General features: G+C 41.8%; 7 protein-coding genes and 1 long non-coding RNA gene across 10 annotated transcripts in view; 2 read left to right on the top strand and 6 right to left on the bottom strand.

Moving 5' to 3' along the window:
- LOC134193190 (cAMP-responsive element modulator-like) overlaps positions 1-1,041 on the bottom strand; it is a 2,268-nt gene extending 1,227 nt beyond the window's left edge. The window contains exons 1-3 of the mRNA XM_062661995.1: positions 962-1,041; positions 395-736; positions 1-184 (exon numbers count right to left, since the gene is read on the bottom strand). The exon at positions 1-184 is cut by the window's left edge and continues 57 nt beyond it. Of these exons, the coding sequence (XP_062517979.1) occupies positions 1-184; positions 395-723 (513 nt within the window). The 5' untranslated portion in view covers positions 724-736; positions 962-1,041. The remainder of the gene's footprint in view (positions 185-394; positions 737-961) is intronic.
- Positions 1,042-1,182: 141 nt separating this feature from the next.
- Positions 1,183-8,328, top strand: LOC134193189 (BRCA1-associated RING domain protein 1-like). The gene is made up of 10 exons (XM_062661993.1): positions 1,183-1,382; positions 1,449-2,274; positions 2,329-2,409; positions 3,585-3,757; positions 4,853-4,976; positions 5,045-5,116; positions 5,624-5,687; positions 5,743-5,844; positions 6,769-6,887; positions 7,856-8,328. The coding sequence occupies exons 1-10, from the start codon at positions 1,312-1,314 to the stop codon at positions 8,177-8,179; spliced, it is 1,956 nt and encodes a 651-aa protein (XP_062517977.1). The 5' UTR covers positions 1,183-1,311; the 3' UTR covers positions 8,180-8,328.
- Positions 8,326-9,970, bottom strand: LOC134193192 (uncharacterized). Its single transcript, XR_009972033.1, has 3 exons — positions 9,512-9,970; positions 9,325-9,441; positions 8,326-8,829 (listed from the first exon to the last, which is right to left on the bottom strand). It is a non-coding gene; the product is annotated as an uncharacterized LOC134193192 (long non-coding RNA).
- An 809-nt stretch (positions 9,971-10,779) lies between these two features.
- Positions 10,780-12,408, bottom strand: LOC134193191 (uncharacterized). Of its 2 annotated transcripts, none has more exons than XM_062661996.1 (4): positions 12,211-12,408; positions 11,961-12,148; positions 11,765-11,890; positions 10,780-11,268 (listed from the first exon to the last, which is right to left on the bottom strand). In XM_062661996.1, exons 1-4 carry the CDS (start codon positions 12,346-12,348, stop codon positions 10,935-10,937), a joined length of 786 nt encoding a protein of 261 aa, XP_062517980.1. In that variant the 5' UTR covers positions 12,349-12,408; the 3' UTR covers positions 10,780-10,934. The 2 variants fall into 2 exon arrangements, with proteins under 2 accessions (XP_062517980.1, XP_062517981.1); XM_062661997.1 differs by having other exon boundaries at positions 11,774-11,890; positions 12,211-12,407.
- Positions 12,409-13,826: 1,418 nt separating this feature from the next.
- On the bottom strand, positions 13,827-15,474 carry LOC134193223 (uncharacterized). Its single transcript, XM_062662035.1, has 4 exons — positions 15,235-15,474; positions 14,989-15,176; positions 14,797-14,913; positions 13,827-14,326 (listed from the first exon to the last, which is right to left on the bottom strand). The coding sequence occupies exons 1-4, from the start codon at positions 15,376-15,378 to the stop codon at positions 13,993-13,995; spliced, it is 783 nt and encodes a 260-aa protein (XP_062518019.1). The 5' UTR covers positions 15,379-15,474; the 3' UTR covers positions 13,827-13,992.
- Positions 15,475-16,834: 1,360 nt separating this feature from the next.
- On the bottom strand, positions 16,835-18,751 carry LOC134193041 (dickkopf-related protein 3-like). The gene is made up of 4 exons (XM_062661824.1): positions 18,546-18,751; positions 17,647-17,897; positions 17,392-17,511; positions 16,835-17,275 (listed from the first exon to the last, which is right to left on the bottom strand). The coding sequence occupies exons 1-4, from the start codon at positions 18,714-18,716 to the stop codon at positions 16,954-16,956; spliced, it is 864 nt and encodes a 287-aa protein (XP_062517808.1). The 5' UTR covers positions 18,717-18,751; the 3' UTR covers positions 16,835-16,953.
- Positions 18,752-18,877: 126 nt separating this feature from the next.
- Positions 18,878-21,000, bottom strand: LOC134192970 (dickkopf-related protein 3-like). Its single transcript, XM_062661731.1, has 4 exons — positions 20,796-21,000; positions 19,816-20,066; positions 19,523-19,645; positions 18,878-19,298 (listed from the first exon to the last, which is right to left on the bottom strand). The coding sequence occupies exons 1-4, from the start codon at positions 20,952-20,954 to the stop codon at positions 19,073-19,075; spliced, it is 759 nt and encodes a 252-aa protein (XP_062517715.1). The 5' UTR covers positions 20,955-21,000; the 3' UTR covers positions 18,878-19,072.
- Positions 21,001-21,426: 426 nt separating this feature from the next.
- On the top strand, positions 21,427-27,102 carry LOC134192969 (cyclic AMP-responsive element-binding protein 3-like protein 2). 2 transcript variants are annotated; one of them, XM_062661730.1, is made up of 10 exons: positions 21,427-21,533; positions 21,594-21,972; positions 23,812-24,005; positions 24,202-24,303; positions 24,653-24,700; positions 24,771-24,829; positions 25,090-25,158; positions 25,431-25,530; positions 25,593-25,704; positions 26,752-27,102. In XM_062661730.1, the coding sequence occupies exons 1-10, from the start codon at positions 21,480-21,482 to the stop codon at positions 26,994-26,996; spliced, it is 1,362 nt and encodes a 453-aa protein (XP_062517714.1). In that variant the 5' UTR covers positions 21,427-21,479; the 3' UTR covers positions 26,997-27,102. The 2 variants fall into 2 exon arrangements, with proteins under 2 accessions (XP_062517714.1, XP_062517713.1); XM_062661729.1 differs by having other exon boundaries at positions 21,435-21,972.
- Positions 27,103-27,438: the final 336 nt, after the last annotated feature.

The raw sequence follows: 27,438 nt of genomic DNA, 5'->3' as shown, positions 1-27,438 counted from the left end.
AGTCACGTGAAACGGTTGCAAGCCCTGCACACCTGACGCGATGTTGGGATCCACTATCGGCTGCTGGAGGGTCACTTGAACGCCAAGACCTCGCTGAGTTACCATACAACCTTCGCTCTTTGCGATAGCGTGCACGTCTGAGTCGCCTGCGTCTTTCACGTGGCTTAGGTCATCAAAAATTCTCCTATAAACCCAACCAAAACTTATAACGACGTCACAAACCACCTTCCGCTCATAATGACGTCACACATTCATAACTGTATGTTTAAATGACGTCACAAACCAACTTCCGCTCATAATGACGTCACGCATCATAACAGTATGCTTACATGACGTCACATCACTTCCGCTGCCAAAGACGTCATACGTTCACACAGAAGTCAAAAGTGCATACCTAAATGAGGGCCTCCGATCGAGGTCGCGACGGATTCGAGCCTCTTCGTCTAGGTCGTCCTCGTTCTGCAACGACGAGTCGTCCATTCCGGCGTCTTGCGCGTCGGTCGAATTCAGACTCGTCTCGCTGCCTCCGGCCGCCCGCAAGTGCGTGCCGTCGCTCGACATCAAACTCGACGCGATGACCGACGTCTGAGTCGGCTGCTCGTACGACGAACCGCTCGCGTCGACACTCCCACCGCTCTCGAGGTCGTCGGCGCGCTCAGCGCCAGGAATCTCGCCACCACCAGCAGATTCCAAGTCACTCTGATGATGACGTCGCGGGTCCATCGCGAAAACAGGCCTAGAAAAAGCATAAGCGACATTAAAATACGAGCTACGACGGCAAGAGTCGTTCGCGTTGAAGGGGCGCCGGCCGGAAATCAGAATCACAGCGAGCGAGAGCGGGTAATTTGTGTTGTTTGATGTCGGAAGCAGTCATGAGAGAAAATGGGTTCTGTGACATCACCAGTCGCGGCGCGCGCACGCGACATGCGATGAGCGTCGGGGGCAGAGAAAGCGACGTCACCTTGTACGTAGAGAACCTCGTCTTACTGCGTAGCAGCGGCGTCACGATTTTGACGAAACGATGACAAAGGTGGTAGCGCGCGCATGTAGGAGAGTGTCGTCATCGTCGCGCGTGATTGGTCAGATCACGTAGACTCGCAAATACGCGTTTTCCGACTAAGTTTTAAATTTATAATTGACAGAACGCTGATAAATATTACGAAAGTGCAAAATATTTATTCGCCGGTTAGTGAATGAGTCATTCCGGCGATAAATATACGGGACTTAAGTTAGGCTAATATACGGGATTTAAATTTATAAATACGGGACTTGAGGCTTGAGACCGCGGGAATCTCAAGGAGCCATTCTGCAATGAATTTCGAGTGGTGTTCTACCAGAGAGGCTCTGATAGAGCTCGAAAGTCTTTTCAAATGTTCTCTGTGGTAAAAGTTTACTTCGGGACCTCCAAATTGTGTTACACTCACCTTGTTTGTTCTTTTCTCCGTCAGCAAAGAACTCTACAAAGATCCCGTGACTGTAGGTAGCTGTGACCATCATTTCTGTCGCTCCTGTCTTGACTCCGTGACCAACAGCGTGTGTGTCTGTCCTGAATGCAAGAAACCGATTTGGAACTGCGACGTGAAAGCGAGCAGAGCGTTTTCTAGCACCTTACTGCTCTGCAACAGACTCAGACAGTTGATTGGAATGGTCCCACAGAAGGCAACAACCCAGAGAGCGGAAAATCCCGCCTCAACAAGAGTCAGTCAGCAGAAAGAAGGCGACAGTCTGTTCAGAAAGCCATTGCTGCCAATGCCAACACAAATACCAAGATCAGTTGATGGCAAGAAACAAAAACAAAATTTTCGTGTCGTTGAAAGACAAAAACAGACTCTTTGTGAGGACAATAGAACTGAAAAGAAAATGGAAAGTACGACTTTGGCTGGTCACAGTGGATGTCCGCCTCTCAGTCCGATTCCGCTCAGAACGAGGAGTCGCCTGAAGAGAAGAAAACAGACGGGTGATCAAAGACATTTTGCAGATTTAAAGTGTGGGAAGCTTTTACTTGATGCCAACAGCGAAACGTCGGATGAAAGTGAAACCGACACAAACAGCGTTTGCACAGAAATTGAATCAGAAGACAACATAATTGCAGTCGTTGAGGAATCCGATGCATCAGAGATGTCTCCATCAATAAACTTTATTTCGGAAAGCGCAAGCAGCAAGGCAACCACGTCGAGACTACGACGAGGGAAGAGGCGTTGTACTGACGGTGATCAACGAAAAATCTGGAGAAATCGGAAGGGAGAGACTCTACTGCATGTGGCTTGTATCAAAGTCAGGAACGTTTGTTGTTGTGTTTGTCATAGTTGCGAGTGTGATCACTTGTAGGGACAATGTGGAGAAGTGGAGAGCCTGTTGAGGGACGGCGCTGATCCTAACATGAAAGACAATGCAGGCTGGACGCCATTGGTGAGTCAAAACTCCAACTGATACAGCAGTCACAATATTTCATTTCAATGACAATAATTTTAAAATAATAAATTAAAATATGCACCGATTAATAAGAGAAAATAATGTTTCATTATGCACATAGCAGGGCTACGAATTGTGTTTTGTAAACAGTATGTAAGTGTAGAGAAAGCCGATTTTAGTAAGAAATCCCAATGGGAAGATAGTGATGAGGTGTAGCTGAAACATGTAGAAATGGTTGAAATGGATTCGTTGATAATCTCGGAGTGCTGGCTTACTATACACTGGTGTGTGTGTGTGTGTGTGTGTGTGTGTGTGTGTGTGTGTGTGTGTGTGTGTGTGTGTGTGTGTGTGTGTGTGTGTGTGTGTGTGTGTGCATGCATACATGCGTATGTGTGTGTGCTTGTGTGTGTGTGTGTGTGTGTGTGTGTGTGTGTGTGTGTGTGTGTGTGCATGCATGCGTATGTGTGTGTGCTTGTGTGTGTGTGTGTGTGTGTGTGTGTGTGTGTGTGTGTGTGTGTGTGTGTGTGTTACGTTGGTCAGCCACCTCATGGTGTAACGTGGAAACATGTTCAAGTTGGTGCAGCTAGGAGCTGACCTAGCAGCTGCATTCCGTGTGGTTTTCGTAACCAGGTTGTGACTGACTTCTCCTTCAGCCTTATTTGTTTTAAAAAATTATAGGATAAATATGTTTTACAACAACCAGACATCTAAAATGCTAAATACACTATATTTATTATTGATAATAATTTTAAATAATTAATATATTTTTATTTATTTCTACAAATTATATACAACAAATTTCTTTACACTTTATAACAACCAGACATCTAAAATGCTAAATACATTATTTATTAATATTAATTAATTTATTATTGATATATGTTAAATAATAAATTAATATATTTTATTTATTTTTAAACATTATAGAACAAATTTCTTTACACTTTATAACAACCAGACATCTAAAATGCTAAATATTTTATTTATTAATATTAATTAATTTACTGTTGATAATAAATTAAATAATAAATTAATATATTTAATTAATTTTTAATTAAGTATATATTTAGCATTTAGATGTCTGGTTGTTATAAAGTGTAAAGAAATTTGTTCCATAATTTTTAAAAATTAATTAATTATTTTTGAAATTTGTATTTGTGGCTTGTATTCAGCACGAGGCTTGTAATCACGGCTACAGCGATGTAGCTCGAGTTCTACTGGACGCTGGAGCTGTGGTCAACATGCCCGGTTTCGACAATGAGACACCACTGCATGACGCTGTAGCTAATGGTCATCTGGACATAGTGAAACTGTTGTTGAGTCGTGGAGCATCGACAGTATCAAGGTTTGTCTTTCTGGTGACTCGTTGACTTGTGAGCATTTTAGGTGTTTGCTAGTTTGTTTCTCTATTTGTATTTATCTCTGTTTGTTTGTTTGAATAGTCTGTTTATCTATTTGTATTTTGTCTGTTTGTCTGTCTGTTTATCTGTCTGTTTGTTTATATGTTTGTTTATGTGTTGTTGTTGCCTTAAAGTGTTTACTAGTTTGTTTATCTATTTGTATTTGTTTGTGTTTGTTTGTTTATGTGTCTGTTTATCTATTTGTTTCTTTGTCTGTGTATGTATTTGTTTGTTTATCTGTTTTGTTTATGTGTTGTTGTTGCCTTACAGGTATTTGCTAGTTTGTTTATCTATTTGTATTTATCTCTTCGTTCGTTTATCTATTTGTTTGTTTGTTGTTTATGTGTTGTTATTGCCTTAAAAGTGTTTACTAGTTTGTTTGTCTATTTGTATTTATCTCTTTTGTTTGTTTGTTTAGCTATTTGTTTGTTTGTTTATTTGTTTGTTTATGTGTTGTTGTTGCCTTACAGGTGTTTACTAGTTTGTTTATCTATTTGTATTTATCTTTGTCTGTCTGTTTATCTTTGTTTGTTTATCTATTCTATTTATGTGTTGTTGTTGTTGCCTTACAGGTGTTTACTAGTTTGTTTATCTATTTTGTTTATGTGTTGTTGTTGTTGCCTTACAAGTGTTTACTAGTTTGTTTATCTATTTGTATTTATCTGTTTTGTTTGTCTTGTTGTTGCCTTACAGCTGTTTGCTAGTTTGTTTATCTATTTGTATTTATCTCTGTGTGTTTGTTTATGTGTTGATGTTGCCTTACAGGTGTTTACTAGTTTCTTCTATTTTCCTCTGTTTGTTTGTCTGTCTGTTTATGTTTTTGTTTATCTGTTTGTTTATGTGTTGTTGTTGTCTTACAGGTGTTTGTTTGTTTGTTTGTTTGTCTGTCTGTTTATCTATTTGTTTGTTTATCTGTTTGTTTATGTGTTGTTGTTGTCTGGCATTCTTTGTGTCTTCAAGGCTCTCTTAGGTGTCACGTGTTTGAGAATACATTTGGGTATACAATATTTTTGCTAAATTGACAAAGTTTCTTATTGTAGAAACTGTGATGGTTTAACTCCTCAGGCTTATGCAGCTAGTCCCACTGTGTCTGCACTGTTGATGGACAGCAAAGTGTGTGTCTCATCTCGGACTCCTGCAACTTCTCATCTGCCTTCTCCCAAGGTACAAGTACTGGGTTGTTGATGAATTCTAGGGATGCGTTGAATGAGTTTGGGCTTGTTGATTTTTAGGCTTCGGCACATGGTGTGTGCTCACTGTCAGCGGTTGTGTTGCTGGCAACTGGTTTGAATGACGAGCAAAAGGTAATCTGTTTTATGCAAAGTAATGAATTTTGTTCATGAAATGGTACGTTAGTACAATGCAGTACAGATAGACAGACAGACAGACAGACAGATATATGGACAGACAAACAGACAGACAAAAACAGACAGACAAAAACAGACAGACAGATAAATGGACAGACAAGCAGACAAAAACAAACAGACAGACAGATGGACAGACAAACAGAAAGACAGACAAAAACAGTGAGTCAGACAGACAGATAGATGGACATGCAAACAGACAGACAGACCGACAGATGGACAGACAGACAGATAGATGGACAGACAAACAGACAGACAGATAGATGGGCATACAAACTGACAGGCAGATGGACAGACAGATAGACAGACAGACAAAACAGTCAGACAGATAGATGGACATGCAAACAGACAGACAGACCGAGAGATGGACAGACAGACAGGCAGACACACAGCAATTCAATTTTGTCTTTGTCACCAATCGTTGACAATTTCTCTGCATTTTGTTAGAGTCAGTTAAAGAAGCTTGCGAATAGACTCAATGCCAAAGTCCAACAGGAGTTTTGCTCATTGGGTTCGCCAACACTTTCTCTCGTTGCTTTCTGTTTATTGGAACTCGTCCTTATTAGTTACTCATATTGTGACGTCATGCAATGAAGATAATTGTTGTCCTCGTACTTTAAAGTGTCTGTTTGGCATATTGTCGGGAAAATGGATCGTTGGATTTGATTGTAAGTAGTTGGTTTCAATTTGTATGGAAATCATATAAGCTGCTACAGTGCACGAAACTTTATGAGTTTATACGTCTGAGTTTGTCAACTTATTTACTTTTTGTCTTAGTTTGTCTGTCTACTTGTTTGTCTGCTTTTGTTTTTATTTGTTTTGTTATTTTTGTCTGTCTACTTGTTTGTCTGGATTTTTTGTTTGATTGTTTGTATTGTTATGTTTGTCTGTCTGTGTTTGTCTGGTTTTTTGTTTTTACTTGTTTGGTTTGTTATTATTTGTCTGTCTACTTGTTTGTCTGGTTTTTTGTTATTTTTTATTTTTATTTTTGTCTGTCTACTTGTTTGTGTGGTTTTGTTTGTTTTGTTATTTTTGTCTGTCTACTTGTTTGTCTGTGTTTTGTTTTATTTGTTTGGTTTGTTACGTTTGTCTGTTTTTATTTTTATTTGTATTGTTATTTTTGTCTGTCTACTTGTTTGTGTGGTTTTTTGTTTGGTTTGTTATTTTTGTCTGTCTACTTGTTCGTCTGTTTTTTGTTTTATTTGTTTGGTTTGTTACGTTTGTCTGTTTTTATTTTTATTTGTATTGTTATTTTTGTCTGTCTACTTGTTTGTCTGGTGTTTTGCTTTTATTTGTTTGTATTGTTATGCTTGTCTGTTTTTTTTTGTTTTTATTTGTTTGGTTTGTTATTATTTGTCTGTCTACTTGTTTGTCTGTTTTTGTTTCATTTGTTTTGTTATTTTTGTCTGTCTACTTGTTTGTCTGTGTGACTTACGTCATCTATAATTGTTTTAGGCATGTCATAATGTGTGTGTGTGTTTATTGTTAATAATTTGTGCTAATGTTCTTGACCATTTACTTTTGTGTTGTACTGTATGCATACTGATTGTACAGTAGCTATCTATACATGTACTTGTAACTGTTTTTGTTAGGGGTTACTAGTTCTCTAAAGTATGGCAATTGGCAAGATGAAGAAACGTATGAGGTAGCCGACGTGGTGGGCATCTCGTCTTCTGCCCCACAAAAAGGACGACAAAACGCAGCTAACAAGGTACACATACAAATCAAACACTAATTTGATTAACTTAAATTTTGATAAATTGTGAATTACTTGAATTCATTCTGATGACTTGGATGCATTCACATAATAACGAAGAAGCACTACAGTGCAAACCCTCTGTGTGCCAGCTATACACTTGATGTACATCCACCATATTAAACATACGGGACATTTATTTGGTCACGTGTTATGTGGTTGCTAGGCAAGCCGGTTGGTCATACATCACGTGACCTTCCTACATTACTACTCCTAGCGTGTCACATGTGGTGATGATATGGCATATAATGATGTGGGTTGGTAGCACAGGGACATAGATAGCCATAGTAAGGATTATGTATGATATTGATCATGAAATTTTCAAGTTTGTCACACAACCAAGGTACAGTGTAGGTTGGGTTGTTCTTTTGGAAGTGAGTGATTGAAACAAACTTTTAATATTATGACTTTACTTACTGATGTTCAAATGGAATTCGTATGCAAGGCTAAATAATTTAAATAAAGCCTTGTCTACATTGGCAACTGGATTGCAATCCGATCGGTTGAATCCAATTAGAGTATAGTCGGAACATCTAACCCTCCTCACTGATCTTCGTTGGTGCTCACCTTACATCGCTGTATCAATGCTTTCCACAAGAAACAAACCATATTGGTTATCAGTCACGTGATACCAAAACCGAGGCCGAGGTCTCGTTTTCAAAGTGCAGTGTGGATGTTTGCTAGCCCAATTGGATCTCGATCCATTCTGATCTAGTGTGGACAGGGCTTAAGATGGCTATGTTCCACTGATACGTAGAGTTTTGAAATTTGGAATCATAGAATATTTGCTTCGTAGTCTCTTGCATTTGTTACAACTCGAGTCTTTGATTTTTAATTAATGATATTTGTGGTGATTGGCATGTGACATATTTTTATAAGAACTGATATCACACTTGGTGTTTTATGGGAAATCTCTGTTTTAGTTACCTCGTTTATTTGATGGTTGCTACTTCTACTTTTTCGGTGGTTTTCATTCTCCCATGCCGTCTAGAGATGAGTTAGTCAAATTAGTTCAATGTGCTGGAGGGAGACTCCTACAAAGAGAGCCCAAACCTCTGGACGAGTGGCAAGCAACCGTTCCTTATCACAAACACGACAGTCAAACATGTACACGGTACATCGTCTACGACCAGAAGTCAAATCAGAGACCGTGTCATGTGAGAAGTTCGACTGTTGCTGTGGTGCCGTGCCTGTGGCTTATCGACTGTATCATGAAGTTTGAACTCTTGCCTGTGACAGGACTCTAACCGATTGGATAGTTGACTTATGTTCAGGTTAAAGATCATTGACACTTGCAGATGTGTCCCATAGTACCTACTGTCTTGGTAGCTTTGGTGATTGTACCACTAGTAATTGTCTTGCTAAAATTGTGTCTTAATATTCAGTTGAACTACAATCCGTGTAGACAACCATCTACAGATGATGCTAATCTACTCATACTACTCTACTGACAGCACATGAAAGTGTTCACTCGGTATCTGCTTTGTGTTCTTTGTTTCAGTCTTCCTTAATTTCATTCTCTTTTGTCTTTTCCTGGTTTTGGCTTTTTTTCTTTTCTTACTTTTTTCTTTCCATTCTTCTTTGCTTTTTTCTGCTTGCCGCCATTATTTTGGGCAGGCTTCTGTTCACCATCTATACCTTGGGCAGGCTCCTGTTCAAGCTCAATCGGTTCCTCTGGTTCATCGGTTATTTCGGCTGGAGATATTGTTGTTACGTTTGTGTCTTTTGTCACAGGTCTTGTAGTTGGGGATCAGTTGTAGTAGGGAGATCAGTTGTAGTATGGGGATCAGTTGTAGTAGGGGTATCAGTTGTCTTAGGCATTACTTCCATACATCTACTCTTTGTGATTACTCTCTTTTGCTTGTGCCCGAAGTAACTCCTGTAGTAACTTGTAGTCCTGCAACAACTCATTGAGTGACAACTGCATGTACTTTTTTCTGTACGAGTATTTTATATACAAGTAATCTCTAATTCTCAAATCACACATTAGTGTAGTTGCATGCAGAAATCAAATTTTACGATCATTTGTCCAATATGACTTGACTTGATAGTCTTGCCTATAGCCAATTCTTTTTCCTGTATTGTGGTGTGTTGCGGTACCTCTCGCTTCTTGGCTTGAGCACGACACGGAATTGCGATGGTGCAAGTTCACAGTAGCTATACTGATATCAGTATAGTGGAACTTAGGCAGGTGATATCTTATTAGCAGTTTCACGTGCTAAGTACACCACAAATGAGGAGCCGGCAATGTGAGATCAACAGATAATTAGTACAATTTTATACCAAAAAGCATTGCTATAGTCTTGTGGTATATACGTTTCACGGATTCTACTTATCTAGGGGTTGATGCTACTGGAATGTACACGCATGGAGAGAATGTGTGTGTACCAACCTGTTTGTCGAGCATGTTAGCTCTTGAGCTCATGGGCACTTGTGGTGTACAGTACAGTTGTCTTCTCTCGGGTAGCAAACCTGTCCTGCAGTCCTCAACTTCGTACAAACATGCCTACTGAAAACAGTAAGGAAACAAGACAGAGTTGACCCGACATTGATGGAAGCATGTTGACGTGCAGAGAGACCTGCTATAGTAGTATCCTTTCTGATGGTGTTTGGCACAGCAAAGGGTTTTGTTACAGTCGGCATCTGACTGGCATCCAGAGCCATCTGTGCCGGGCTCTGGTGTTTTACACGTTCCCATCTGGCAGATGCCATCTCCACAGCACTGCTGATCGTTTCCACATGTGTCATTCTCTGCACTGCACATTGCCTATATAGACAAAAACATTTAGTTCTAAAACGCTAGTAGTTTAGTGTTTGATGGTCACAGGACTTTGCATAGTCCAATCCTGCACAACAGTTTGCCCCATATTGATCCATGGTACATGTACCTGTGCTTGTACCGATACCCTGTACCTTCAGTGCAAGCAGCTGTGATTAAAAGTAGAGCAGCAATTGGGAGCCACTGCATTGTATGTGAACGGTTACACCTGGTGAGCAGCAATGAAACGAAGCAGTACTTCTAGTGATTTAAAACTGGACACAGTGACATCATCCATTACTTACGTGACTTGATTGTTGGAGCAACGAGCTGACAGTAGCTAGGCAAACAAGAGGATAATGAATAGCTGTGAATGGTCACGTTTGTGTGATGTGCTAACCATGTTGATACAGTAGCTAGTCTGGGTGGTGATGTCACCAACATTTGAGTTCACACTTACGTTACATCCTAGTTACAGTAAATCAAAGGCGAAACGGATCCAGAAGGGAACCAAACAGCTGAGGCGTTTGCGGTTAGAATTGTTTTTACTTCAAAGTTGATTTCATCTGCTATCATGAGTCAGTTGCTACTGCTTCCTACCCACTTGCTGCAGTGCAAGCATACTACCTGATACATGCTTTAGTAATAAGCTTATCATTTGGTCTTTTTGGCCGTTTGACACTTACTGTAGTGATGAAATACACTGATATGTATAAACATGAGAGCGTATCTGGTACTGACAGTAGGGATATGATGTAGGTTGGTATTCACATAAGGCATATACGATGTAGGTTAGTAACACAGGGACATAGATGGTCATAGTAATGAATATGTACGATATTTTAAAGTTTGTCACACAAGCAAGGTAGGTTAGGTTGTACTTCTATGGAAAATGAGTTATTGACTGTTTAAACTTTATTATTGCCTTATCTTCTGATGTTCAAATTGCATTTATTCGTATGCAAAGCTAAAATATTTTCAATAAGATGGCTATGTTCCACTGATAGTTGCTTGCCATGGAGTTTCGAATTTTGGATTCAAGGAATATTTGAGTCTTGCGTTTGTTACGTAATTGCCGTACCAAAACTGTGTCTTAATATTCAGTTGAAACTACAGTCTATGCAGACAACTACGTACAGACACACTGATCTACTCATACTACACTACTGATAGCACATGAAAGTGTCTACCACTTCACTCAGTATCTGCATGCCTTGTCTTCACTGTTTCAGTCTTCTTTAATTTCATCCTCTTCTACCCTTTTCTGGTTTTGGCTTTTTTTCTTTTTTCTCTTTTTTTCCTTTTGGCTTTTTCTCTTTTTTCTCTTTTTTCTTGCCATCCACTTTTCGTTTTTCCTGCTCGTCACCATTACCTTGGGCAGGCTCCTGTTCAAGCTCAATCGGTTCCTCTGGTTCACCGCTTACTTCGGCTGGAGATATTGTTATGGTATTCGTGTCTCTTGTAACAGCTTCTGTAGTTGGGGGATCAGTTGTCTTAGGCATTACCTCCATACATCTACTCTTTGTGATTACTTTCATTTGTTTGTACCCGTAATAACTCCTGTAGTACCTTGTAGTCCTACAACAATCCATTGACTGACAACTGCATGTACTTTTCTGTGTGTTAGTATTAGAGTATTATTTGTATACAACTAATCTAATTCTCTAATTACAAATTAGTGTACTGCAGTTGCATGCAGAGATCGAATGTTACGATCATTTTTGTCTTGCTCACGATATGTCTCGACTTGATAGTCTTGCCTACAGCTAGCTTTTTCCTGCCTGTATTGTAGTGTGCTGCGGTACCTCTTGCTCCTTTGCTTGAGCACTACAGGATGGTGTGAGTTCACAGTAGCTATACTGATATCAGTATAGCGGAACTTGGCAGGTGATATTAGCAGTTTCACGTGCTAAGTACACCACAAAAGAGGAGCCCGCAATGTCAGATCAACAGATAATTAGTACAATTTTATCCACCAAAAAGCACCGCTAGTCTTGCGGTGTCTACTTTTCTCCATGATTTTAGGGGTTGATGCTGGTGACACGTGAGCTACTAGACTGTTAATTACACTCACGTAGAGAACCTGTTTGTTGAGCATGTCAGCTCTTGAGCGCATGGGCACTGGTAGTGTACAGTACAGTTGTCTTCTATCGGGTAGCAAACTTGTCCTGCTGTCCTCAACTTCGTGCAAACGTGGCTACTGAAAACAGTAAGGAAACAAGATAGAGTTAACCTGACATCGATGGAAGCATGTTGACGTGCAGAAAGACCTGCTATAGTAGTATCCTTTCTGATGGCGTTTGGCACAGCAAAGGGTTTTGTTACAGTCGGCATCCGACTGGCATCCAGAGCCCTCTGTGCCCGGCTCTGGTGTTTTACACGTTCCCATCTGGCAGATGCCATCTCCACAGCACTGCTGATTGTTTCCACATGTGTCATTCTCTGCTCTGCACATTGCCTATAGAGACAGCAACATTAGTCATGAAATAGTTTAGTGTAACTGTTTGATGTTCACATGACTTTGCATAGTCCGATCCTGCACATCAGTTTGCCCCATATTGATCCATGGTACATGTACCTGTGCTTGTACCGATACCCTGTACCTTCAGTACAAGCAGCTGTGATCAAAAGTAGAGCAGTAATTGGGAGCCACTGCATTGTGTACTGAAGTGAGTGAGCGGTTACACTTGGTGAGTAGCAATGAAACAAAGCGGTACTTCCAGTGATTTAGTAACCACAGTGACATCATCCATCACTCACGTGACTCGATTGTTGGAGCAACGAGCTGACAGTAGCTAGGCAAACAAGAGGATGATGAATAGCTGCGAATGGTCACTTTTGTGTGATGTGCTAACCATGTTGATACATTAGCTAGTCTGGGTGGTGATGTCGCCGACATTTGAGTTAATTAATTCACACTTACGTTACATCCTAGTTACACTAGATCAAAGGCGAAACGGTTGGAGAAGGGAACCAAACAGCCGAGGCGTTTGTGGTCAGAATTGTTTTTACTTCAAAGTTGATTTCATCTGCTATCATGAGTCAGCCGCTACTGCTTCCTACCCACCTACATCCGTACCAATCAATGTACGCAGGATATATCATTTTTAGTTGCTTTGCTTAGTCTACTGCTGCAGTGCAAGCATGCTAACTGACATACTTTAGTAATAAGCATATCATTTTTGTCTCTTTGGGCGTTTGACACTTACTGTAGTGATGAAATACACTGACATGTATAAACATGTGTGCTTGTTTGGTACTGACAGTAGGGAGATAATTATTGGGAAGCGTGAGGCGTATGTCACGTGCATTCACATAAGGCATATATGATGTAGGTTGGTAGCACAGAGACATAGATAGTCATAGTAAGGAATATGTTGGATATTTTCAAGTTTGTCACACAAGCAAGGTAGGTTGTGTTGTACCTTAATGGAAGATGAGTTATCGACTGTTTAGACAAACTTTATTATTACTTTATCTTCTGATGTTAAAATTGGATTTTTATGCAAAGCTAACATAATTTCAATAAGATGGCTGTGTTCCTGATAGTTGCTTGCCATGGAGTTTTGAATTTGAATTTTGGAATCATGGAATATTTGCTTCATAGTGAATGAAAAACAAGTCGGGTTGATTTTTAATTATATTTGCGGTGATTGACACGTGACACATATTTATAAGATTGGATATCACACTCAGTACCAGTATTTTATGGGAAATCCCTGTGTTTAGTTACCTGGTTTATTTGATGGTTGCTACTTCTACTTTTTTGGCGGTTTTCATCCTCCCATGCCGTCTAGAGACGAGTTAGTCAAATTAGTTCAATGTGCTGGGGGAGACTCACAAAGAGAGCCCAAACCTCTGGATGAGTGGCAAACAACCGTTCCGTATCACAAACACGACAGTCAAACATGTAACCGTGTCACGTGAGAAGCTCGACTGTTGCAGTGGTGGCATGCTTGTGGCTTATCGACTGTATCATGAAGTTTGAACTCTTGCCTGTAACAGGACTCTAACCGATTGGATAGTTGACTTATGTTCAGGTCAAAGATCATTGACATTTGCAGCTGTGTCCCATAGTACCTACTGTATTGTAACACCTACAGTATTGGTAGCTTTGGTGATTGTACCACTAGTAATTGTCGTACTGAAATTGTGTCTTAATATTCAGTTGAGACTACAATCTGTGTAGACAACCATGTACAGACAACACTAATCTACTCATACTACTGACAGCACATGAAAGTGTAACACTTCACTCGGTATCTGCATGCCTCGTGTTCACTGTTTCAGTCTTCTTTAATTTCATCCTTTTCTACCCTTTCCTGATTTTGGTTTTCTCTCTTTTTTCTCTTTTTTCTCTTTGTTTGCTTTTTGCTTTTTCTCTGTTTTCTTGCCATCCACATTTCGTTTTTTCTGCTCGTCACCATTACCTTGGGTAGGCTCCTGTTCAACCGCAATCGGTTCCTCTGGTTCACCGCTTACTTCGGCTGGAGATATTGTTATGGCATTCGTGTCTCTTGTCCCAGGTTCTATAGTTGGAGGATCAGTTGCAATAGGCGTTACTTCCTTACATCTATTGTCCGTGATTACTATCTTCTGTCTGCGTCCGTAGTAACTCCTGTAGTAAGTTGTAGTCCTGCAACAACCCAATGACTGACAATTGCATGTACTTTTCCTGTACTGTACGAGTATAGACAAGTAATCTACCGTACACATTAGTGTGTACTTGCATGCAGAGATTGAAATTTATGATTATTTGTCTTGCTAACGATGTGTCTCGACTTGATAGTCTTGCCTATAGCCAGCTCTTCTTGTATTGTGGTGTGTTGTGGTGCCTCTTGCTCCTTTGCTTGATCATGACTTGGCGTTATGGTGTGAGTTCGCAGTAGCTGATCAGTCTACCAGAACTGGGCAGGTGATATCTTATTAGCAGTTTCACGTGCTAAGCACACCACAAACAAGGAACTGGATTATTAGTAAAGTTTTATACTACAACCACCGCTAGTCTTGCGGTGTCTACTTTTTTCCAAGGTTTCTACTTATCCAGGGGTTGATGCTGGCGACATGTGAGCTACTAGACTGTACAGTGTACACGCACAAAGATACCTGTTTATCGAACATGTCATGTCTTGAGCACACGGGCACTGGTAGTGTACAGTACAGTTGTCTTCTCTCGGGTAGCAAATCTGTCCCGCGGTCCTCATCTTCGTGCAAACATGGCTACTGAAAATAGTAAGGAAACAAGACAGAGTTGACTCGATATTGAGGGAATTAAGCAAGTCGACGTGCAAGAGAGACCTGCTATAGTAGCGTTTTTTCTGATGGCGTTTGGCACAGCAAAGGGTTTTGTTACAGTTGGCGTCCGAGTGGCATCCAGAGCCCTCTGTGCCAGGCTCGGGTGTCTTACACGTTCCCATCTGGCAGATGCCATCTCCACAACACTGCTGCTCATTTTCGCAAGTATCGTTCTCTGCTTTGCATGTTTCCTATAGAGACAGCAACGTTTAGTTCTAAAATAGTCTAATGCTTGATGGGTCACATGACTCTGCATAGTCCGATTCTGCACATCATTTTCCCCCATATTGATCCATGGTACGCGTACCGGTACCTGTACCCATGCCTTGACCATCCACTTTCAGTGCAAGCAGTTGTGATCAAAAGTAGAGCAGCAATCGGAAGCCACTGCATTGTGTACTGAAGCGAGTGAGTGAGAGTGAGTGGTTACTCCTGGTGAGTACTGTAGCAATGAAGCAAAGCGGTACTTTCACTGATTTCTATGCTTTACACGGTGACATCATTCACGTGACTTGATTGTCGGAGCAACGAGACGACCGTAGCCAGACAAAAGGGTAAGAAATAGCTGCGAATGGCCACTCTTGAGCGATGTGTTATGTGATGTGTTAACTCTAATACCGTGGCTACACACGTAGCTACAGGTGGTGATGCCGACATCCGGGTTCACACTTTAGCTACAAGGCGAAACGGTTCCAGAAGAGAACTAAACAGCCGAGACGCAGGCGTTCGCAGTCACAATTGCTTTTACTTCAAAGTTGATTCCATCTGCCATCATCAGTGAGCAGTTACTACTCGAGCCGGTCTCGCCCCGCCCCTCCCGTTCCCCGTATGTTGGTCGGCGACTGGTACCGGCTTGCCTTTTTCTAGATGCAATTAATTAATTAGAGATCCTTTGCGTCATTATCAACAGGTTACACACCTGATATCGATAGTGGTTGGAGGTGTTGGAGCTCGTGTGAACGTCGCAACAAATGCATAATATTATGATACAAGCGACTACTACACGGCAGCAGCTTCTGGGAGCCGTTTATGTAACCCTGTGTGTTAGAAGTATGCCAAAATTGTAGATTACTAAATCTCATCAAGATAAATTGCACCGGAACGTGATCCGGAAGAAGGCGGTCCCGTACTAGTCTAACGAGACTTATACGGGGAATGGCAGGGGCGGAGAGAGTGCCGATTAAGTATCCGGGAATAACGAAAGCTGGGTCATGAGCCCGGCCGCTTCAATATGCAAGATACAGTCTCTACCATTTGCACAGGCTTTGTTTCTGTGTTGTATGGTCTACTGCTGCATTGTATGCGTGCTTACTGACACGTGCTCAAGCCTACTAGTTTTGTCTTCTTGGGCGTTCACCACCTAGTGACATACACTGAGAATCTAGAGTCTAGTCATGTGTGCGTGTTTTACCGGTACTGACAGTAGAGAGGCAATTATTGGAATTTGTACATGTGATGCCTACTAAGATTTCTAGTAGCTTTGATCCTGTTGAGAGTGTCAATGTATTTTCTTCTAGCCAGATTAGCTATTACCAGCTGCTAGTACGTCTAGCTACCAGGCATGAAGAACAGTGCCGTCAGCGTACAGACTTGGTTGAGGGAGCTCGAGCACGTGTTAAGGTTGATAGCTATCTAGAATGTCATTGCACAAGCTGCACGTAGATACACTGTACACGCACTAATCCTACAGCTAGTTGCTAGACTGTCTTGCGCTCATGCGCACTATAGAAGTCTTCGCACAGCAAACACCAGCCACTGATAATTACATAGTCAAAATTGTCCTCTAGCTAGGATAGCATGAGGTCAATAGAATGTGTTTCTACCGGAGACACAGTACACGTACACAACATGAACAGAAAGTCTCTATTTGATTGGACGACTTAGAATCTAGTTTTGTCATAGGCGCATGCGCACTACAGTCACTGCAAAACAAGCCTCAAGTTTCACTCAATAATCAGAACAGCTACTTTATTCCTTTTTGTTTTTCTTGTTTTTCTTGTTTTTCTTGTTTTGTTTCCTTGCCCGTTTACCATTGCTTTCTTTCTGTGCATTACTTTGAGGAGCATTCAGCTCAATTGGAATGTTGTCTACTTCTGAATTTGTCGTTGGTGGTGCTGTGGTTTTCACCGGTTCTTCTGGTTCATCTGGTTCTATGGGTTCCGTAGTAACTTCACTTGAAGTAGTTGGAGTGCTATTTGAAGAATTCGGGGTACTGGTAGGGTTTGGTGTTGGTTGTTTGACACACTGACGGCGAACTCCAAGTAAGAAGTGGTAGAGCAAAGACTTGTACCTGAAATCGACCCAAACAGATGTATAAAAAATTGGACGGCATTATCGGTTCTCAGCATGCTCAAACTTAAAGTCTCTAATTTTATTTTATGAATTAATTGACTTTGCGTTAGATACCTGTAGGTCTGACATCTCAGTCCCTGAGCGCACGGACACTGATGATGTTGGCTGTAGCCCAAACCGTCTTCCGGTTCATAGCAATTCTGTCCCACAGTCCCTCTTCTCTTACAAACCAATCTGACACAACAGAATTAGCAGACACCAACATGCCAACACACCACATATACTACTGGACGGGACTCTGAGGCCGAGTTAGATAACCTCGCGCGGCCTCGGAGTCCCGTGACTGAGCCGGATACTCTAGTACGTTACCTGCCGTAATGCTGTGCACAACATAAACCCTCATTGCAATCGACGTCATATTTGCATTCGGAGCCTTCTGTTCTCGGTTTTTTCGGCTCCTTGCATCGTCCCCACTCGCAGACGCGACCCTCGCAGCAATTCTCGTCTCGTCGACAGAGACTGTCTAGCTTCTTGCACTCTTTACAGTGTCTCAAGTAGCGATCGCAAAACCCGTCCGCGTGCACGCTCTTGCAGTCCGTGTCTTTGACACAAGTAACCGTCTACACGAACAAGAGCAAAACCCTAGCAAGATTGGATCACTAGATAGTCTCTAGATGCTCTTAATTAATCTCTGAAAGTGATAGTTACATGCAACTGCATCATGTGCATGCGCACGGATGGAGTTGAAGGCGCCGACATGTCACGTGGCTGTGTGTTCCAACTCGCCTTTGCTCTGTCATGCATGCTTACTACAATGGATTAACCTAGGCTGTTTCTCTTGTTGTGTAGTGACGTAAATTTGCTTCGGTGTCATACTGTGTACGACGTGAATCATAATAAATAATAAATAGACGTACAACGTACTTACAACATCAAGAGCGGCAACAGAATTGTATAAAAACGCGCTTCTAGTTGACAATTTCAAGTTTACCAGCATGATAAGGGAACACGCAGTCCTGTAGGTGTTCAGTCGAGTTAGCACATCTGACTTGGATCTGACACTTTCGGCGCTTTCTATCACACAACCCAGTGCGCACGGCGCGCAGTTTCTAAGCATCAAAATTACCTATATTTGCCGTTACGCGAACGTTCAAACGCAAAATAGCAACAATAAGCTTGAAGTTCGTTCTCAGACAAGATGGTCTAGCTAGAGTCTCAGCAAGCTATATAGCATCACTAATATATGCAGTAAGACTACATTTCGTTACCTTTGGTGCTGGTGTGCTTGGTTCTTTGATTGGTGAGCTGCTGCCAAGAACGTAGCACCTTCCGAATACGCACACTCTACGGACGGAATGTCCCCAACCCCAGTGAAAGAAAAACCCTTCAGAGACGGCTAGCGTGCCTAGTAGCAGACTGGCGATTGTAAACCACTGCATTGCGCTGGTGGAGTGCTTCTCGTCACGCGTCTGGATTAGAAATGAGCCAACGCAGCTCAAGTGACAATGGAGTGATGGTGGTCACGTGACAACAATTATAAAGTCGATAATCATATATCTACTGTATACGCATCTTGCAAAGCGTTGCTCAACACCAGGCGCTTAGAAAACAGATTTAAGATTTACACAAAACGAGAGTAGACATTGTAGACGAAATGACAGTTTCCAGTCAATTGAATGACTCGTTGCGTCATGCGCACACGCATGCTCACTACAAGAGTTACTGCACAGCAAGACTCGCACTCTACTCGGCAATCAACGCCGAACCACGGTAGTTCATGTTTCAATCGCTTTCGCTAGTTCTTCTTCTTTTTTCGTGCTCTATTAAGACTGCCTTGTTCGAATTCTGTAAGAGCATCTGTCAAGAATGTGACGGATGGATCTGTGGTTAGTATTCCAGATCCTTGTGGTTCTTCCGGTTCTGCTGGTTCTGTAGTAAGCGCTGGTTCTGTAGGTGTTGGTGTTGGTGCTTTGACACACTGACGACGACGATAATAGTAATGGATAAACCAGTACTTGTACCTGAAATCAAACAAGAAATACAATTTACACCTAAACTAGGCGTGATTGGCATGCAGCATGTTCAAACTTATAAAATCGCGTTTCTAGTTGTATTGCCCGTCTAGACAAGAATGAAGTGACATGCAGCTACTGTTCAAACGTTGACGCTACTTTCGCCGGCCGGTTTTACACAGCTTGGTTTTACTTTAACGCGCGCTACGCATGTTCACTTCGTTGCAGTGTACCTGTACATGTTCGTTTCACATTTCAGTCCTTCAGAGCACGGACACACGGAATGTACGCTCTTGCCGTCATCATCTGGTTCGTAACAACTCTGTCCCATATTTCCTCTCCTCTTACAGATCATTCTAACGCATTTAGTAAGATCATGATGCCAGCCTCGACCTCCCAGACCCATGTAGCGCCAATTAAAATCGGCCGATCTTAATTAGTTGGCGCTAGATGGGGTTGGGAAGCCGAGGCTATAGTAACACAATTGACCCATTTCTCTCCATGGAAAGCTCAAAGTGCAATGTACCTGCCGTAGTGTTCCGCACAACATAGACCTTCATTGCAGTCGATCTCGCTCTTGCACGCGGCGCCTTCCGTTCCGGATTTCTTCGGCTCTCGACACCATCCCCACTCGCAGACGCGGTCTCCACAACAATTCTCGTCTCGTCGACACAGACAGTCGAGCTCTTTGCACTTCCTGCAGTGCTCTAGGTAGATATCACAAAAACCGTCCGCGAACACGCTCTCACAGTCCGTATCATTCGAACAAGCAACGGTCTAGAAAAAGAACTTGAAACTAATAATATGTACGATCGACTGAAGCCTCTATAAGTTCTTTTAACGCGCGCAGGCTAGAGCTCCGCCCCATTCTAGCATCTAGCCTGCGCGCGTTAAGCTTCGCCCCATGCTGCGCGCGTTAAGAGAAACTGTGAAATAGGCTAGAGCGACTGTTGATACACATGCACGTGAAGCTACGCCGTGCGAGAGTTTGGAGAGCATGCAGGTTTGCTAGTCAAAAATTTTAATAAAAATTTAAGATTAATTGAATGACATCATTTTGAAGTGGCGGTGATGCAGGTGGCGTGCATGCATGCATGCATATACGAAGCATGCGTACAACATCTGGAGTAGTGCTTGTCACACAATGTGTAGATAACGTAGTTAGCACTAGGAAACGTTGTATTGGTCTAGATGAGAGTGACGAGCGTCGTAGGGCGGAGACTCCTACGTGTTTATTAGTGTTCCTAGGCAGTGCAACGGATGACTGGCTGTTAGTTGCAAGTAGGACGTGCTAAGTTATGAACACCAATAATTAAACACCTAGAAGTCTCCGCCATACGATGGGCACGCGGCATTTCGACAGCAGGCTTGATCTCTAGCAGCTTCGAAATGATCTTACAATCCAGGTGAGACAACACGCCATCGTAACTATTCATCAATTTCCAAATCATGCAGCAAATCGAAAGCATCAACAATTCCACATCCAATCAGACTGCATTTTCTTACCTTTGGAGTTGGTGTGGTGGTGCTCTTGGTGGTGTAGCACCTTCCGAATACGCACAGTCTGTAGCCATCCTTGTGTATGTAGTGACCCCAGGAATATCTGTGCCCGTGGGAAGCGGCCAGCGCGCTGATGAGCAAACAAGCGATTGCAAAGCAATGCATTGCGTCGTGGAGTGCTTGTGGTCGTGAAATGAGGCACTGGAATGAATGGCAATGAAGTGATAATGGTCACGTAACTCGACAGTTTGAGTCATCATCACAACTTCCGCGTGAAACTCGGCACGTGCGTCGACGGTCGTCGTAGACGCGCGCGCGCGCGCCACACACACACACACACACACACACACACACTCACACAGACACAGACACAGACACACACACAGACACACACACAGACACACACACAGACACACACACAGACACACACACAGACACACACACAGACACACACACACACACACACACACACACACACACACACACACACACACACACACGAAACATACTTGAAACACACTTGAAACACACGCGTGTTATTAAGAAAGCAAAAGCTATGATCATAAATAAATTACCTACGAAAACAAGAATGCACAACAACACAGTCTCACAATCACGTGACTTCAAATTTGATATAAAATACCCGGATGTGATGTCATACAGTCGACGTGTCCTTACACACACAGCAGGATGGACGATTCCGAATTCTATTTCGACCTCAGCGACCTCTTCGACACGAACCCAGTAAGCCCACCACCATCACCACCACTCAATCTATCACACCATCTTTGCACACACACACAGGCATCAGACGACGACTTCCACCTCCTCGACCTCAACACCGACCTCCTTTCCGTGCTTGCCGACGCAGATACAGAGCAGTTTTTCGACGCACAGTGCAACCTACCCAACGATCTCCTAATACGCCACAATTCCGTCGAGCACGACCATCAGTATTGCACAGAAACGAGGCAAGGACGGAAGAGGAAGTGGGAAGACACTCTGGACGGCAGTAGCAATGGGGTTTCTGTTGGTCGTTTGGTTTGTCGTCGCGATGGGACGGATTTGAATGGTCAGCGGGTGTGCAGTGACTGTCAGCTTGCTGATGATTTGTTTTCGCTCGGTGCGGAGTGTGGGGATGATGCGAAGGGTCGGAGGAGTAGCGAATCTGGTGAAGACAATGGTGAGTGGGCGGTGGTATTAATTAATTGAAGTATTGTGAGGAGATTGACTTGTTTGGCCTGTCTCCCTTCTTTTTGTTAACCCAAGATGCGCATGCGCTGTGGTTGTATTTAATTAGTGAACACGTGCGTTAAATTTTTGGTGTCGGATTGTAACAAGTGCAGGAAGGCTTTTAAGCATTTATGAGAATTTATATTAAGTAATCACTAAAGTATACTTGTGATATAGTGTTCACTGTTGCTCTTAATTAATTGAATAATAAATAAATAGTTAATTAATTGACTAATACTTAATTAACTGATTAATTAAATGACTACTAATCAATTTACTGATTAATTAATTGGTTGTCTTGACATTTGTTCTTGGTGGGCTTCACACTTATTAATGTTACATTAAAGGAGCACTTCACCAGTCCGTGCATCTCTGACTCCACCCTCGGCACTAAACGTTTCTGGTCCCACATCAAGTTGGGAAGTTTGTCGCTATCTCAGAGCAAACTCGATAGCGGAGCGTTATGCTAAAGTTAACGTACGAGGCGGTTTTCCGAATAACGTCTACTAAGTGTAGGTTTCGTTTTCCTGCTTCATGTAGATTTTGATATTTGCTTAGGCGAAAGTAAAACGTGCTTTTGCATCACTGACTCACCTTCAATTGATGGCGAAAAGCATACATACGGTGATGGTTTGGCTATTGAATAAAGGCACTTTGTGTCACGTGATTCTGTGCGGTGACGCACGTTTCCGTGTGTTTTTCGCATCACGCAAGCCCTTTTGTACTGTAGTATAGCCTCAGTTCGTAGAAAGTTTCATGGAGGAAAGTGCAAAAGACCGAGCGATTGCATGTCACGATCAGGTGGAGTCTACAACGTACGAATGACTGAGTTGCCTATGAACTTTAACTTGTTCTCTTTCACTGTTAGAGTCGCCTGAAGTGTCTAGACCCGTCTCTTGTGCTCTAGTAGTTGGCCTCGGAAAGCAAGACCAAAACATTGCGCCACACAACACAGCAAGCGTTTGGACCGCAGCCCAAGGCCTTAACATACATTAACGTATACTGCGAGTGCGTCAATCAATTAAAGTATGCTTGTGCTGTAATGCTGCTCTTAATTAATTAATTAATTCACTAATAATTAATAAAATAATTAGTTTATTAATACTTAATTAAATGATTAGTTGACTGGTTGTCTGGACACTTGCTCTTGGTGGGTTTTATTTAACTTTACAATAATTCTAGTTAAAAATGAGTCCATTAATTAATTAAAATACAGTGAGTACTTACTGCCACTTAACACACTGAAAGAATTATAATTTTTGCAACTAGAATGGCATACGAATTGCTTACAACATTGCACTCAGGTAAATTCTGAATTCTTGAGACGAAATATAAAAGAACTGTTTGTACTTTCAGATTCTTAAGCCTGGTTCACAATATGACGCTGATGCTCAGCTGAGCGTCAAACTTAAAGAGACGACATTAATGGAGGCAGCATATTTCGATGTTTACACGGACACTGATGTTGGTGTAGGATTAATTTCTATTTCAGTGTCAGTGTCAACATCAGCGTCAGCGTAGGATCATATTGTGAACCAGGCTTTATGGGACTTTTAGGTTGTAAAGTTGTATCAGCTTGTTGAGGATAGACGATTGATTTTTGGTTTGTGTGATTGCATGATCAAGTTAAACGAGACGTTAGCAGGATATTAGGGTAGAGGCAAGGTAATGGATATGCTGAGTACTATCACAGTTGTCATGGCAACAATTTCTAAAATGTAACAATTATATTGAATTGATATCAACTTTAATTATGCTTTATTGACACGTTGACTTTTGTGTTTGCTAGGATATTGTTCTATGGCTGTGGCATCTTCTCCCAGTTCTGTTAGTGATGGCGACTTGTCTAGCGAGCAAGCGGTTACGTCACACATTCAGTCACAGCCCGTCACTCCATTGCCAACTACTAAACCAGTGGTGACTCGAGGCTTGCCTCTTCTTGCGTACTTACCAATACCGAGATTGTCGAACAACCAGCCACAAGTATGTTGTGTACATATTATTGTCAATGTAATAACAGCAAAACAACAACAACAACATTAATAATGTAATAGTAAATTAGTAATTAACATGATATAAATATTTTATTATAGTAATATATTAGTAATATATAATATTTATATATTGTTTTTGTTTCTTACTGGAGGCATTTGTAAAAGTCGTGTTTGCATTGTAATAGAAGGACTTGGACGCTTCAAAACCAGTCGAACTCACTGAAGAAGAGAAAGAAGCACTGAAAGCAGAGGGACTGCCCATACCCACAACATGGCCGTTGACCAAAGTAGGTTTTTACTTTTAGCCAAAACTTTCTTTGTACAATGTTGCTGTGCTTTTGTTTATTCACACACACACACACACACACACACACACACACACACACACACACACACACACACACACACACACACACACACACACACACACACACACACACACACACACACACACACACACACACCTTGAAACCTTGAATTAATAACACAATTGGATCATTAATTAATGTATTTGTGCATTAATTAATTAGTTTGATAAATGATAGTGCAATGCATTATATCCATATGCTTTGCAGCTTAATTATCTTAATTAATATTTATGCCATTTTGTATTGCTGTTTTGTGTATTGTGTGTAGACTGAGGAAAAGGCATTGCGGGTTGTGAGGAGAAAGTTGAGGAACAAGGTAGGATTGCTTGATTGTATGTATTGTGTATGGTATGTCATAGCCTCATAGGGTATATGTTTGGTTGTAGATGTGTGCTGCAGTTAGTCGTCAAAGGAAAAAGGAATATATTGCAACTTTGGAACAGAAGTGAGATATTGGTTATGCATGCATCGCTCACGTGCACACACACACACACACACACACACACGTGCACGCATGCACACATGCACACATACACACACGTGCACACACACACTCACACACACACACACACACACACACACACACACACACACACGTGCACACACACATGTGCACACATGCACACACACGTGTGCACACACCATCTACTACTCTGTACAGTTTGTCGACAGTTACATTAAATTTTGTGGTATGTCTTTATTCAGAGTGGAAAATTGTACAGCCGAGAACCACAGCCTCCAAGAGAAGGTTAATAAATTGGAGTCACAGAACAGGTATAGTCTAATTTGATAGATATATATATATATATATAGTATTATAAAATCAGTACTCTGGGAGAGAAACACAGTTGTGTTGCTTGATATTTGTCTATGTCATGAGATGGTCATATAGCCAAGTTATGCTTTTGCTGCATCTACTCTACTGTGTCGTCGTTTATAGTTCAATGGTTGGTTGAAAACAGACTTGAAAGCGTGTATGATAGACACACGTGGGCGGGCACTTTGGTATCACAACAGTAATAGAAAGTGATGGGTTCTCTGTTTAGGTCGTTGTTGTCTGAACTCCAACGAGTTCGTAATCTCATTAGCGGCTCCGTTCAAGCCGCCAAGAGGTGTCGTTCTACGCAGACCGGCACTTGTCTCATGGTATTATAACAACATAGAGTCATTTGGTGTAATGTAATTTTGCTATGTGAGTGTTTGTGTAGGTGTTGGTAGTATGTTTCGCTGTGTTACTGCCGCAGTGGCCGGTCACTAGTATTGTCAAAGGAGTTGTACCTTCGTTAGGAAATGAGGCGTTTGACTACACAACAACTGCAGGTCGGTAGCATCGGTGTGAGAGTCTTCCTTCTCATTACAGCATAGAACCTCACTAATCTGAATTACCCTTGGCACCCTGTCCTATCTTGTGTACACAGACCCTATTATTACGCAGCCTTGGATGGTTGCTACCACATTAAAACGGTTGTCTAGCTTTCAGCAAATGTTTGTATCTGACTATTTAGATCTTGACTGTCACATTATTAACCCTAGGCACATGCGCTAGGGTTATGGTAGTCGGTTTACCAGAAATGTTGACGACTGACTCAACGTAAACGGCCATTTAAACAACTCTGGAATGCACAGATCATTGTTATTAGTCCACTAGTAGGTGGAGTCATGCAGGACATTCCAATTTTGAGTTTAAGTCTTAGGTCCTACCGAACAGAGAATAGGTGGACCTGCGACAAAACGATGCAAGTCAGTCAGTCAGTCAATCAGTTTGCTGTAACCGTGATTCCACTGACTTGAACTATAATGGATAATATTGTTACTTTTGGTGTTGTGTACATAGAGGTTTGTGTGTAATACATGATGTCTGTCAGTCAGTCGGTCAGTTAGTCACACTTCCTGGCCACTGAACTGATTTTCTTGCATCTGATGCTAGGACTGCTTGTCCTTTCTCAACCAGCTGTTTAATAAACATGACGTGCTTGTGTCTAGTGCGGTTTTGGGGCTTGTTTGTGTTCGCCTAATCGAGTATATGTATGGTTTACCTAAACAAGGGCCACCTGTAGTGTTGAGGCTGTGCTACTTCTTGCCGAGATGCTTGTGCGTGCTTGCCAGTGCGTGCATGCAGCATGTTGTAGCTCTGCGCTGAGCCTAGGGTTTAGGACTCTAGTGCTTCTTCATTTAGAAGTATGTAGTCGTTGCACTTTTGTCTTCTATCAGACATGACATGTAGACATACATAAATGCGCCAATGGTCTGGGTGTACTAGGCAAGGTCTGGACCTCCAAGGCTACGTTTGATAATTCCAACACCAAAGCCAAGTTCTGTTTGGATTAGCGAGGTTCTACTGTATTGACTATTTCTTCTGTATGTTAGCGAGTGGACGTACTTTGAAGTTTGATTCTGATGGTGATGGGAGCAAGTCATTGTTGACCTCTATGTATCTTGCGATGTTGTCATACTTTGTGGAGGACGAATATTATGTGATGGAGTATCAATCAGACGTGCATGAAGCAGAGGCTGCATCGAGTATGTATACATTATCGAAGCTTGTGCTCACCAACACAACAGAAACTGTTCACACTGACAATGTCACTCTGAGTGACTTGATTAGTTCATGATGTGAATTTTATTGACGACGTCGTGTGTTTCTTACCGATGAAGTTTGAAATTGTATATAAAGATAGCCGTTTTTCGTATTATTCAAAGTGTTGATATCTTGTTCTCAGGGTACTAGTTGTTGTTTACCATCTAGTATGAAGCATGAATCTAGCGATTGGGTAGCATCACTGTATGTATGCATACAGGTTGTTCCAGTGGTGTGTAGTTCACCCCACACGCAAGATGACGTCGTGAGGAGCTCCACACCGTGTGTAGGAGCATGGAATTGAGGGATATCAGTAGGCACTTAACTACATCCGGGAATTATGGTGTGCTCTGCCTTAGATATGTGCACTTTTGTGTTTGTACTGTCCAAACGTTTGTGCTAGTCACTGCACAGGTTATCTGTCGTACTTGCAAACAAATAAAGTTTGAAAAGCCGGATACTTTTATGATCACGTG

This window comes from Corticium candelabrum, chromosome 17 (genome assembly GCF_963422355.1).
Source record: "Corticium candelabrum chromosome 17, ooCorCand1.1, whole genome shotgun sequence".
NCBI classification, from domain to species: domain Eukaryota; kingdom Metazoa; phylum Porifera; class Homoscleromorpha; order Homosclerophorida; family Plakinidae; genus Corticium; species Corticium candelabrum.
The sequence above is the reverse complement of the archived record's forward strand: the minus strand, read 5'-3'. Positions and strand labels throughout refer to the sequence as shown.